Source organism: Vigna umbellata, chromosome 10 (genome assembly GCF_029865625.1).
Source record: "Vigna umbellata cultivar VRB3 chromosome 10, Vumbellata_1.0, whole genome shotgun sequence".
In the NCBI taxonomy this organism is placed as follows: domain Eukaryota; kingdom Viridiplantae; phylum Streptophyta; class Magnoliopsida; order Fabales; family Fabaceae; genus Vigna; species Vigna umbellata.
In genome coordinates this window covers 16,193,876-16,207,843 of record NC_142174.1, presented here as the reverse complement: position 1 = coordinate 16,207,843, position 13,968 = coordinate 16,193,876, and the positions used below count along the sequence as shown (strand labels likewise).

The following is a 13,968-nucleotide window of genomic DNA, read 5'->3' as shown; positions in this document are numbered from 1 at the left end:
CAACGTTCAAACAGGATGGAAAAAAAATGCTTATACCAAACAATAATGCTACATTAGTAGTCCACAGCGACGGCTAAGAATTAAAGTTTTGATCTTTTAAGTTGTTCCTTTGCCACATATCTTCCTAGAGCTGAATCATTACTTAACCTAGAAGTTTCTCAGGTAAATTTCTAAGAATATGCATCCGAAATGATTTCTGTATGGAAGCATCCTTTTACGTTTTGAGAAAACCAAAAAGTATCACTGTATAGTTCCAAAGATTCTTAAATTATATCTTATTATTTGATTAATACTATAATATTGTAATTTAATATTCCTAGTGATTCATTGATTTAGACTTAGGTGGGGATATGTCTTGATGAGAAAGAAAAGGGTCTCAGTCTCATCCTTTATTATTTATACCTGGTTGTGGCACTCTTGGTGACTCTGTCTAGCTTTGAAATTGTAGCATAAACCACAACCCATTCATTTCACCATGAGACCTTCTGTGGGGAGTTTCTCTTCCTCCTTCACAAATGTTCGTTCTGCCTCGTCATGGTTCGAGTTGTATGCAGCTTTCTCCACATTCATCATGCTTCTAAGAAGCGCAATCAACGATCTCATACCCCAACAAGTTCGCTCTTTCGTACACTCCAAACTGAAAGGTTTCTTCTCAAACCGTCAAAAAAGCAACGTTGTCTCACTTCAGGTTACTGAACTTTGGGATGGCCACACCAACCAACTCTTCCAAGCCGTCCAAGAGTATCTCCCGGCTAGGATCACCCACTCTTACAAATCCCTCAAGGTTGGGAAAATTTCAAAGCACAAGAACATAGTAATGGCAGTGGATGGAAATCAGGACGTGGTGGATGAATTTGAAGGCATCAAGCTCAAATGGAAGCTGGTTGAACAAAACTCCCAAAAAGAATCTGATAATCGCGATCCTCTTCGTCCTCGCAAGTTACCTAGTTTCCAGAGGGAGTCATTTACTCTAACCTTCGATGAGAAGCATAGAGATGTGGTCATGAACAAGTATCTCGTGCACGTTCTGAACGAATACCAGGAGATGCAAGCAAAGCAGAGAACCATCAAGATCCATTCCATTGGTGGTGGAAGATGTTGGCAGAAAAGCGACTTGACTCATCCGGCGTCGTTCCAGTCGCTTGCATTGGATCCAGAGCAAAAACAGGGAATCATTGATGATTTGGACCGGTTTTTGCGGAGGAAGGAGCTGTACAAGAAGGTGGGGAAGCCTTGGAAACGTGGCTACCTCTTGTATGGTCCCCCAGGAACAGGAAAATCTAGCCTTATTGCTGCCATGGCCGACCACTTGAAGTTTGATGTGTATGATCTGGAACTAACCTCTGTGTTTTCTAACTCAGACCTCATGCGGACCCTGAAGGAGACAGCTAACCGCTCCATCATCGTCATCGAAGACATTGACTGCAACAGAGAGGTGCATGTTCGACCAACACCAAAAGCCTTTTCAGATTCCGATTCAGACGATGACCACAAGCATGTCAATGTTCGTTTTCTAAATCAGCACCTTTCCCTTTTTATTTTCTACAAAATTTAAAAGTTTCTCCAAGCTCTCTTTTTTTTTGTTCAGAAAATAACTGACTAACTATCATTGCGTAGATTAAGACAAGCAGGTTTACTCTGTCGGGTCTGCTTAACTACATGGATGGGTTATGGTCGAGTGGTGGAGAGGAGCGGATTTTGATCTTCACCACCAACCACAGAGAAAGAATCGACCCTGCGTTGCTGCGCCCTGGTCGTATGGACATGCACATTCACTTGTCCTTCCTCAGAAGCAAGGCATTTCGAATTCTAGCTTCCAATTACTTAGGCGTTGAAGGAGATCATCCACTTTTTGAACAAATTGATGATCTGTTGGAGAAAATAGATGTCACCCCTGCAGTGGTAGCGGAGCAACTAATGAGACACGAGGATCCTGACGTTTGTTTGGAAGCACTTGTTCAATTTCTCAAACAAAAGGCCAAGGAAGCCTAATTTTAGACTAGTCATGTTTTAGAGTCTTCTCAACTGTATCATCACTCGGATAAGATGCAGAACAAAAACCAGTATCTTTTTGTTCTGTAGTGTTTTAGATGGGTAATTGTGTGTCTTGAACAGTGGTAAAATTCAATGCCGAAAACGATTTCGGGATTCTAAATCTATGATAACTTTTAGACTTATGCATAAAGTACGACACTAGTTTTGCTGGGAAGTTTATATTTTACAAAGAGTTAAGAGAACATGCCGTAGAATCTTGGTTTGGTAGGTTCAAAACAAAATTATGAGCCAACAAGACTAATTAAAAATAGGGAATTATGATTATTCTCACACGCTGGGGTTACTCATACTCTACAATCGCGCTTTTACTACTTCTAATTTGCTTTACAACTTCCTTTAAAGTAAGATGTTTCGTTACATTGTGGTTCTTATGAGCCATGTTTAGACTGATATTTAATATGTTAATGGGGAATATGAGATGTAAAATATTGTTATTTGAAGACGTGTTTAGCACTTGGATATTTTGAATTGCTGTTTTGGTACCATGTTACTGGTTGAAGAAAGATCCAATAATAGTTGTCCCTAATTTTTTCTTATTTGGAGGTGATACCGAGTGACTGACTCTTACAGATCATGATGTTTATTTAGGTATTACAAAAGGCAAAGTTTCTTGTTATCATTTTGTCTCCTTTCGTTTGTTTGTATATCGTGACTACTGCTTTTAAAGTATGTTCCGACGCTATATCAAAACCCTGTTTTTTCTTTTTAATGTATCAGTCTTAAACCTTTTCAAATTCTCTCGTTTCGCATAACCTGTCTTTCTGAAAGATCCATGACAAGGGAAAATCTGTAGCTGGAGGAGTGTGTCATCATCACGTGTCAACAGGTGTTTCGTCTTCAAGCCTGGTGTCGACCTCCATTTTCGTGAGATGGAGAATATGTGTGTCTTGGGATATAAAGAGGTCTTGTGGTGAAATCTGTTGTAAAACACACATGCTTGTTTTTTGTGTTATGGTGCGTAAGAAATAAGCATACATATTTATTTGTTAATGTGAAATCTACAAAACACCGTGCTCATCTTTAATTCATTTCATCAATTAATGATGGATACACATTACATGGACAGAAAAACAAAAGAACAAGTATATTACGGACTTCATTTTTATAACTTTTATTTTATATATTTATGTAATAAATACTTCGTAGGATGAATTAACAAGATATTACTCTCAAGAACCTATGTTGCTTGAATACAGTGGGCAGTGTCCGTTGTTTGGACAACTATACACAATTACATGTACGTACATATATTGTTCATTTACCGATACCAGCAATCACACAGTGCTACCCTTTCATTTCAACGAGAGTCTGAAGTTTTGGATAGAAAATGTAGCTAGCTAGCCTCTTAGCAACTGATTAAAAGTAAGAAAAGCCCGAAGCCTACATCAGCGATTTTAGTTTGCGGAGACAAGTAGTAGTAGCTGCAACAACCTTATTCGACCATATATCTTGGACCAGGAGACTAAAAACTACGCTCTCTTCTCATTCTCCTTGTCCTTCTTTGAGTCACACCAATGTTGCTCTTGCTAATGCCGACACCTGGTTTTTGCTTGCAACCAACCTTGCGCCTTTTGGAAGGTTGTGGTTTCTCAGGACCATAGTTCTCGCAAACATCACCCTCCATCTTCTTTCTCTTCAGTAGCTTCACGAATGCTTCAAGTGTGGCCTCCGCGTCCTCGTTCTTCATCAATTCCTCTGCCACTTGCGCTGGGGTTATCTGTATGTCCTCTATCAGCCCCTCTATCTCTCCAAAGAGGGGATGTTCAGAGGGAGTTTCCAAGTAGTTTGAGGCCAAAAGCTTGAAGCCTTGGTAGGAGCAATAGGACATGTGAATGTGCATGTCCATTCTTCCGGGCCGCAACAGTGCTGGGTCTAGTCTCTCTTTGTGGTTGGTGGTGAATATGATTATTCTCTCGTCTCCACAACTGGACCATAGCCCATCAATGAAGTTTAGTAACCCCGACAAAGTCAACTGCATCCATCCATCAGATTCTCTGTCAGCCTATCATCAATTTGACTTTACAAACTTTAACAATCACAACAACAACATTGAACTTCATAAACGATAGTGTACGTGCACGTTCTTTTTTTACTGTCAGAAATTATCAGGTTAAGTGCATAACAATTTGAACTTGTAATCTAAACGCAAAATTCTATTTTATTTCAGTTGACCAACTCATTCAGATGAGAGTAAAAAAAATTATAAGTTCAGATATGTTGACTGTCAAATCCATGAAAACAAAACTGTCTGAATAGTGGGAGAGTCAAAGAAAATGGAAAATGTTATTATTGTCACATAAAATACATATGATGTTAGATCATAGAAGTTATTTCAGTTATGTTCATTGTGAGTTAGTTATGTACACATGTTTCAGTTAGGGGATGTATCCGGGAAAGTATCCGTAAATAGGGATGCAGTAGCCTGTGAACTCATATACATGCTAAATAGAACAGAGAATTTTTCACCCTGTGTGTGGAGTGACAGGTAACGACAAAAATTAGCATATATAGCAAGCAAGCAGTGATATAATAATAAAATAGGACATATGTAGAAAAATTAGAATGTAAAAGAGGAGTTTGAAAAGTAGATGTGAGTAACATAATCTTGCTTTCATAGGTGGAAAGATGCTAAATTTACTTAAAAATTGGATAACATGTTGTAGAATAAAAAAGTAGCGCACGCGGCGGGTTAAAGAAAATTGAAGGCGACAGTAACAGTGTTGCTTTTTATACATGGATGGTTTTAATTGTGATGAAAATAAGCAATGTAAAATATTCCGTAACATGTCCTACCAAATTAACAGAGAATAAAATATGACAGCAACATGAGTCCATAATAGAAGCTTTACACGGAAGATCGTCTTGTGTGGCATCCACCATCCAATGACATTTAACAACGACATTCGAACCACAGGTACTTGTACTCTTTCTCTCGCTAATTGTCAAACACAAAACAACAAAAAAGAGGAAAAGAAAAATGAAATGGCCGAACGAATTGCGTGGATTGACAGTGAAATGCCCATTTTTGATCCTTTGGAATTGAAAGTGGCATTTGGACGATGTGGCAAATGCTTTGGATGGTTTTAATTTAACTTCTTCATTCACTGATAGTCTTTAAATTACCATCAACACCCAATTACTAAACTGCACGGTAGTCCCCACTAACCAATTCAGGGCGTGCTTTTATAAACGGCATGTTTCCACTAGCAAGAGAAATGATAGAAAAAGGTTTCCACTCCAATGAGAAAATGAGTCTAATAACACATGGTAAAGCAGTGAACCTGTCCTGTCAAATTCTATAACTCTATCTATTGTTGCATTCTACACACTTAGATCAGAACCCACGTGGTCGGCTTGCCTTTTGGAAAACAACCATTTTTGGCCAAGAATTCCCCTTTGGTGCTTTTGGTAAATGTAGCAAAAGGAACACAACGATTCGCATTTTCTTACGAGGTCGACCAGACTACTTCTCTCTTTATTCTTTTTAACTACAAATTTCACCTTTTTATTTATCTTTGTTTACTTGAATGTATTTGGAAAGAGTGATAGAGTGAATTTGAAAATAAATTATTTTGTTGCTTATTTGACTAAATTTAGAAATAAGTGAGAGTAAATTTAGAAACAATTTTTATAAAAATTAGTATAAAATTTGATTAATTTATCATATTAAAAAAAATTCTTCCAAATTAACTGCTATTCACCCTCAAATTCACTCGAATAAAAAAAAAATATTTTTAAATTCTCTTAAATCCAGAATAAAGCTTCCTAAAAAATTTAAAAACAACAACTAATATGATATGATAAGTATTAGCCACTGTGACATGAATACTGGTTCAAGAAATCCATATTTTTTCTGTCTACAAACATCATAACTTTTTATTCCGTTAAAAATCACAATTAGCAGCATAATTTTTAAGACATTAATTATAGAAATCAACCGGTGGATGGCATTTTTAGATAAGTGCCTAAATTAATCTGTTTTAATTCATTGAATACAATGATGAGAAAATCCAAATGTATTAATTGCAGGGATAAGAGAGAGGTGAAAGTAGAATGAATGAAAGGGAGGATATGATAATAGAGAGTAGAAAAGTAAGAAAGAAATACTAACCTGTACGTCAGTTTGTTTACGTCCATCTCCATGGCGGCGCTCTGGGAGATCCACACTGCAATCAATGTCTTCAATGACCAAGATGGACCTGTTAGCGGTGGCGAGAAGAAGCTTTCTGAGGTCGGAATCCCTTACAATGTTCCCGAGTTGGAGGTCAAAGATGTCAAATTTCAAGTAATTGGCCATGGCAGCGATCAAGCTGGATTTGCCAGTCCCAGGAGGGCCATAGAGCAAGTAGCCACGTTTCCATGCCCTCCCTACTCTCTTGTAAAACTCCCTCCTTTTGACGAACCTGTCCAAGTCCTCTATCACCGCATTCTTCAGGTCCGGCTCCATCGCCAGCGTCTCAAACGTGGAAGGATGCTCCAGGTTTATGGAGTCCCATTTGACCCCGCTGAAACAGTAGGAAGTGTTGAGCGTGTGCATCTTCAGCACGCGTTCCTCGTCTTTCATCTCCTTCGCCTTCTCCAGGATGAAGGGCAGATAGCAGTCCAGCACCATTTCCTTGTGTTTCTTCGGGAAGCTGAGCTCGAACGACCGCTTTTCGGATCTTACGGAGATGTTGCTGTTGGTGTGGTCGTTGGGGTTGTTCTTCTCGGACTCGGCACAGATGAATCTCCACTTGAAGAAGGCGCCGTTGAAGCAGTCCACCACCTTCTCACCCTTTTCTAAGCGAATGGTTAGTTTCTTCTCCTTGGGGCTCTTGCTGATCTTGAGCCTCTCGTTTTCGGGGCTGACGCGGGTGGAGAGGTAAGCCTCCGCGGCGTCGTAGACTTGGTTACGGGCTATGCCGGTGGACTCTTCGATGATGAGGGTGAGGGTAGGGGAGCGAGGCCTGATGAGGTAGCGGAAGGTGTTGAAAAGGTAGCCGCGGATTGGGTGGGGAATGAGCTCGTTGGCCATGGAACGCAGCAGCATGATAGAGGCTGTCATGGAGGCGTAGGCTGAGAAGATTGAGGAGGGAGAAGGCATGTCTCTTGGGGAAAACATGGTGGTATGCGGTGGCTATGGCTAATGCTATACAGAAACTAATCACACACTACACAGAGTTGGTAGAGCAGAGAGAGAAGAGGGACATATATAGAGTATGTTGGGCTTAGAAATGTTATGTGTTTGGTGATCACAGCTATGGGTTTTGATTGGGAAGCAGAAGGTGCATGTATGTGTGGAAATCCTACTGTGCATGTCTTTTCCTTTCCTTTTTCCTTTTATTTTCATTTCAATAAGGAAAATGTTATTTGGACAACAAAAGTTTGACACAATTTTGACAACGGCGACGTGGCAGCTGTGCATTGGCTCAGTGAATTGAAAACAAACCAGAAAAAACCCAAAATACCCCTCACCCCGGTTCACTGAGCCAATGCACAGCTGCCACGTCGCCGTTGTCAAAATTGTGTCAAACTTTTGTTGTCAAAATAACATTTTCCTTTCAATAAATATCTGTGTGCTGTGTTTTTTCTCTCTCGTATAACGCTTATAGATGTATGTATGTGACTCACCCCGGCCTACACTTATCTCCTTTCATTAAGAAAAAATTGAATAAAATTAACGAAAGTGAGACAAATCTCATTAATATATACTCTAAGACTCTAATATCATATCGTTTATAGAATGATATAACTCTAATATCATATCGTTTAAAGAATAATTATGATGTATTATTTTAAATAATAGAATAATATATATATATATATATAAATATTCTATAATTCTCTATTTATTAAAGGAATGACAATTGCATAAATCTGCACAAAATATAATAATGTCTAAATTATAGTCAATACAATATTGGATTACCTAATATTTACTAATAGAATATTTGATATATTTTAACATCCTCACCCAAGTTGGTGCATAGATATCACACATTTCCAACTTGAATATAGACTCATTAAACAAGTTTCTTGACCTTCCTTTGGTGAGAACATCAGCCAACTGCAATTATGATCTCGTGTCCTTAAAGAAAACTGTGAGCTGCAAAAGTAATAGTGTCAATCACACCAATAATCCTTAGTAACCACTAGTGCAGCGAAGGGCTTTTACCGCGGTTCATTTTCACTATACGTCGCGGTTCTTGAACCGCGGCATATTCAGCCGCGGTAGTAAGTCAGACACTTTATACCGCGGTTCGAACCGCGGTATATAGGCTGCGGAATATGCCGCGGTTGTCTAGGGAACCGCTGCCTAAACCCTAAAAAAAATTTAAAAAAAAAATTAAAAAATGCACTATATGCCGCGGTTGAACCGCGGCATATAGGCCGAGGAATATGCCGCGGTTAGTGTCAAAACCGCGGCCATATGTCTCGTTTTTAAAAAAAAACGAAGCACTATATGCCGCGGTTGTGGTTAGAACCGCGGCATATTCCCCTGCAGTTTTTTAAAATTGCAGGTCTGTTTTTGTGATATCCACTACCACAAAAACAGACCTGCATATAAAAACATTTACAGAAATTCAATTTCAACATAACAAACACATGTTCAAATGTATTTCAACATCAAATAAAGTAGAGAGTCTAAGAAAATTCTATCTAATCAAATGCATTGTTTAAATCTAAATCTAAGAGCTATTGTATAATCTAACTATATACTTCGCAGCAGCGTTCCTAATGAATAGTAGTGACTTCTCAGGAACTGGTGTAGTAGTCTTGAATCTCTGCAAAAGACAATTCATTTTAATTAGTGTATATGAATTCAACATTTGTTAAAAAATCAAAATTTGTTAAAGTTAAATATTACCGTTTCCCAGCTTCTTGTGATGTGAGAACGAACAATATGGGTCATCCAATACATTACATAGTATCCACACTCATATGACCCATTTTGTCTGTTACACTACAATATATCATCACAGTTGATAATAGTTAGTGAATAACATTTGTTATAAAACAATTCTAACAAAGTCAGACTTTAGCATATGTCAAACCTTGAGAGAAATCCAAGCAATCTTTCTACTCTTAGCAATTGATCTCCCGTCCATCATCAACAGTTCTGTAAAACTCTTATCAGTCCATCCATTGCTCGCCTTCAAATTCATGAGCCTTAACACCGCTGATAAACGTGTGAACTTAGTTGAACCGACATACAAAGGTGTTTCCGCATCAGTCGACATCGTCTCATACACATGAGCTTTGGCAAAATTTTCTGCTCCAACATCGCGGATCATGTCCTCCAATTTGTCTTCATCCGGTCGATCTTCTTCCATGGTGGAATCAGTAACATTTACACTTTGAGAGTCAGTGGGAAAATCCATTTCTTCGCCGTGCCAGATCCATGTTGTATAGCATCTTAGAAAACCATCACATATAAGATGTTCTCTAATTTGAGTTGCGTTCAACTTTCTCCCATTCAAACAGTTCACACAAGGACATCTAAACTTCACTTCATCATCAGTTCTCCCCTCATTACGTTGCGCAAATTGTATAAATTCCTCTACACCTCTCTCGTACTCAGCACTAATACGTGGTAAATTAATCCAATTTCGATCCATATTCCTAAATATTACATAAATAATATTTTAAGGTTTATAAATAATACAAGAACTACAACACACATTACCAAAACTATAGCAAACACCATTCCATACATTACCAAACTATAACAATTTCATGCATTATCAAAATTAAAGCAAAAATTATACCATACATTACCAAAACTATAGAAACTTCATACATTATCAAAACTATAGCATTATGCAAAAACTAATGAAGAAATCACGTTAAGAATGCAAAAGGACATAAATACCTGGAAGAGGAACGGCGGCGGAGAGGGTGAAAAACGCAACACAAACGGCGGCGGAGAGGGTGAAAAACGCAACGAAATCACGATTTTGATCGGCTAAAACTCGTTTTTATCGTCAAAAATGAATAATGACCGAACAATCTTGAGTTTAAACGGTGAAAAACGCAATATCTGAGATGATTGGTGGTTCGGAGAAGAAGAAATCGCGAAAACAGTGAGGCACGCGAAGAAGACGATCACTGTTCAAAGTTTTAATTTTTAACTCTGAACGGGGGAATCTACCGCGGTTCACTACTTAACCGCGGTATAATGTAGGTATATGCCGCGGTTTCACGCCCAACCGCGGCATATAGTGATTAAATAAATAATCCTAAATGGCATTTTTGAAATTAAATTCAAACTATATGCCGCGGTCCAGCGGGCAACCGCGGCATAAACCTCGAAATATTTCAAATAAACATTAAATTAATTTCATATAGGAGCATATGCCGCGGTTGCTCGTAGAACCGCGGCATATACCCCTGAAACGTGTTCAACACAACTGTCTCCCCAACTGCCTTTCAGAGAATTTCAGAAGTTACAGGGGGTATATGCCGCGGTTCCCCAGAGAACCGCGGCATATACCCCCTGTAACTTCTGAAATTCTCTGACTGGCAGAGAAGTTGAGACGTTACAGGGGTATATGCCGCGGTTCTCTGGGGAACCGCGGCATATACCCCCTGTAACTTCTGAAATTCTCTGACCCAGTCAGCACCTGCAATAAATTGGCTGGGTATATGCCGCGGTTGTGCAGAGAACCGCGGCATATACTCTGTTATTTAATTTTTTATTCATACGTGGAGTCAAAGGCAATGGTTGACTGGGGTATATGCCGCGGTTCCCAGTAGAACCGCGGCATATATGTTCGTTTTATTTACAAAACTGCCACCGCGCACCATTATGCTGCGGTTTTCGTTGAACCGTGGCATAATGTGCGCTGTAAAAACCCGATTTTTTACTAGTGAACACATGCATGAAAATAGTAACATTGAGGAGGTGAATGAAGGAGAAAGTGAAAGAAGAGAAAAACGAACGAGAGAAAAATAAGATTCAAAAAAGGATGAAAATGACCTAAAGTAGTAACGATAGCTTAACAATCAATTAGCAAGAAAAATGAAAAAAAATAATAAAAAAGAGGAAGAAAGAGACGAAATAATTTATTTTATCGTTTGATGTTATCTATAAATATTTACTTAATTACATTTCTTAACGAATTTTTTATGGTCAATACTTATAAGTAAATGTTTGCATTGATCAAGTTGATTGATAAATTTAATTCACCGATAAATTTATGTTTGTTGATCCAAGTGATTTATATCAAATGTGTGTTATCAATAGTAATTTTATGATTTTTAAAGTGATTGTTGAAATAATATTTTGTATAATTATATGTAATAAATTGTATATTTTTTATAATTTGAGTGTGTTTTAACGATGAAATAAAATTGTCAAGAAAGCAGGTCATGTACAACTCAATATTACTACTTTCATAATCAACGTTTTAGTTTGAATGATTTGACTAAAATTTCAGAACTTTAAATAACTAAATATCTTCATTTTAAAATAAAAAAGTTATAAATAAAATAATCAAAAGCATGTTGTAACTTTATCTTTCCTTATTTTATTATTTAGAATAGAATGAATCTTTCTCAAACACTATCTTCGTAACGCGACACTCTTGAAGTTTCTAACTATCAAACTAATTTTAAAAGCCTTGAAAATGATTTAATCGATATTTTTTTGACAGCAAACCCAACCTGAGAATATTTTTAGTAAATCTATCTGATTTCACAATCAACCTTAACCAGTCATAAACACTAGCTCGTCATTGATTTTGTCTAGCTATCTTCCAGTTCATATTTTCTTCCGGTTCTACAGTTGTAATGGAAATATTTCTTAAAATACAGAATTAAAATGAGAATCACAATATTAAATTGTTTTACTGGTATAATATTTGATTGCTAACTGTGCTTGATTGAAAGAATAAAATCAAGAAGATGAAGAATAAGGTTGTACACGTATGGTGATCAGGGAACAGTCACCAAAATCGGTAACAGATTTTCTCAGCAATCTCAACCAATGTGCGAACGACACTCCCCTTTCTCCACCATCACGCCCTGTCTCATGCAGAGTTAGTGTCAGGCTACTTTGGATTTTAGTTGTTGCGTGCAGCACACTTACTCCCAACTGATTCTCTTCTGTGATTCCATGCAGATTTTTTCTACGAAGCATTTCCATACCTCCAAACTTTTTGATGATTAATTCACACCAGACAACATGTGCATGTCCACAATTCGCCATGCATTTCAATCCCATGAAGAATGAAACATACACGTCCTAAAACTTTGTATCCTGTAACGAACTAGTCCTCGTGAACACATCAAACGAATTCCAATTTCAAACCTAATAATCATGTCACGTACCCAATGAAATTTCAGCAAATTTTATGACTTGTTTACAAGGAATCTTGTGTGTGACACGTTGATAATTCAAAATTTAATATTATTGCTTATTTTATTCCGTTAACTTTATTTGCACTCATGAGAGGCATCACTGGTGTTACCTTGTATATATATATATATATTTTACTTTATATGAACTAATGTCGGCGTGTTGAATTGAAAATTAGCTCGCTCTGATTTTTATAATACTGAAACATGCATGACCAAACCTGACTGTTTTTTCTTTATCCGTGATTTGTCTGCATTAAGTTGTTAAATGATAAAATGATGAATTAAAACAAAGTGAATGGGGAAAGGGAGGAGAAGCATGGGTCCCTGTCCTTGTAAACTGCGACTGACTACTGTGTATTGTCCAATTCTCGATTGGTTTGATAATGTATACTGTTGGATGGGCCTTCTGGCTCACGGCCCATCTCGTTTTCCTTTTTCTCTTTTTATTTCTTTCTTTTGTACTAACTGAAGACACATCACATTAATAACAGTTTTCATTTCTCTGGATAGTTCTCTTGCACTTTACTCTCTCCTTCTCTGTAATTCATTTTTCATTGTGTGCATATCTTTTATCCTTCCATCCTTCCGCATCACCGTGCTAGGGAAGATCTGCAGAAGCTCTCCTGTCAGGTATGGCACCTTTACTTCTCTCGATGGATAATTGGTATAGTATAGTTATCGAGTCTTCTCTGTCTGGTATATATTTCATCTACTGTTTCAATATGGTTAGCTTCCATTTTCAAGAAATAATTCCACGACGTGTCGAGTACTCAACACACAAATGCCTCACGAAAGTGACAGCGAATGGGCTCCCAGATTTCTTAATGGACATCCTTTGTCTTGTTCCTACGAAAAGCTATGGTGCTTGCTTATGTACGAGATGCTTTATGTAATGACTCGCCTTAAATAAACAACATGCATGACCAGGAGCAAGCCCACTTCTATTATACCATAGTCGGCATTCCCTCCTCTCGATTTTGGTGAATAGAGAAAGAAAAAGTTGTTTCATCATCATGTATCTACGTGCTATACGTGTCTTGGTACATGCCACGTATATACACATTTACTGTTATTATATAGTTTGATTCCTAAACCTAAACTAATTTATAAGACCCTTCGGAGTTGTAAATTTGTTTATAAAGACTACACATGTGAAAGTTAGAGTAGCTAAGTAGGTTCCGAGTGGATTAATGGAAAAAGTGGCACTTTTTCTACATTAAATATGGTTAAGGAATGGAATAATTAAAGATCAAAGATGGAGAGAGTGATTTTGTTCCGAAAGGAATCTGCAAATTGGTAATACGGTGGACCAGTAAATGCCATAGAGAAACAGCTTTCTCTGCCTTTTGGCTAAGATCAAGTAAATCTCATGGAAAAGAGACCACTAAAAGTTGAATCAAAAGCAGATTTAGCTTTGCAACTCGTTGTCATTGTGATCCTCTCTGTTTCTATGCCATGAATCAGTATTTTTATAAATATGAAAAAAATGTGAGTCACAAAAATTTGTTCTTATAAGAAAAGCTTATCCAAATCATCTACGTCAAGACAAGGTTGTGACGGATAAGGAGAAGT

General features: G+C 37.6%; 2 protein-coding genes across 3 annotated transcripts; one reads left to right on the top strand and one right to left on the bottom strand.

Annotated features, from left to right (window-relative positions):
• Positions 1-343: 343 nt before the first annotated feature.
• Positions 344-2,185, top strand: LOC124826015 (AAA-ATPase At3g50940-like). Its single transcript, XM_047298778.2, has 2 exons — positions 344-1,504; positions 1,618-2,185. Exons 1-2 carry the CDS (start codon positions 476-478, stop codon positions 1,990-1,992), a joined length of 1,404 nt encoding a protein of 467 aa, XP_047154734.2. The 5' UTR covers positions 344-475; the 3' UTR covers positions 1,993-2,185.
• A 1,013-nt stretch (positions 2,186-3,198) lies between these two features.
• On the bottom strand, positions 3,199-7,271 carry LOC124826016 (AAA-ATPase At5g17760-like). Of its 2 annotated transcripts, none has more exons than XM_047298779.2 (2): positions 6,167-7,271; positions 3,199-4,057 (listed from the first exon to the last, which is right to left on the bottom strand). In XM_047298779.2, exons 1-2 carry the CDS (start codon positions 7,154-7,156, stop codon positions 3,518-3,520), a joined length of 1,530 nt encoding a protein of 509 aa, XP_047154735.1. In that variant the 5' UTR covers positions 7,157-7,271; the 3' UTR covers positions 3,199-3,517. The 2 variants fall into 2 exon arrangements, with proteins under 2 accessions (XP_047154735.1, XP_047154737.1); XM_047298781.2 differs by having other exon boundaries at positions 3,199-4,027; positions 6,167-7,269.
• Between the last annotated feature and the right edge of the window lie 6,697 nt (positions 7,272-13,968).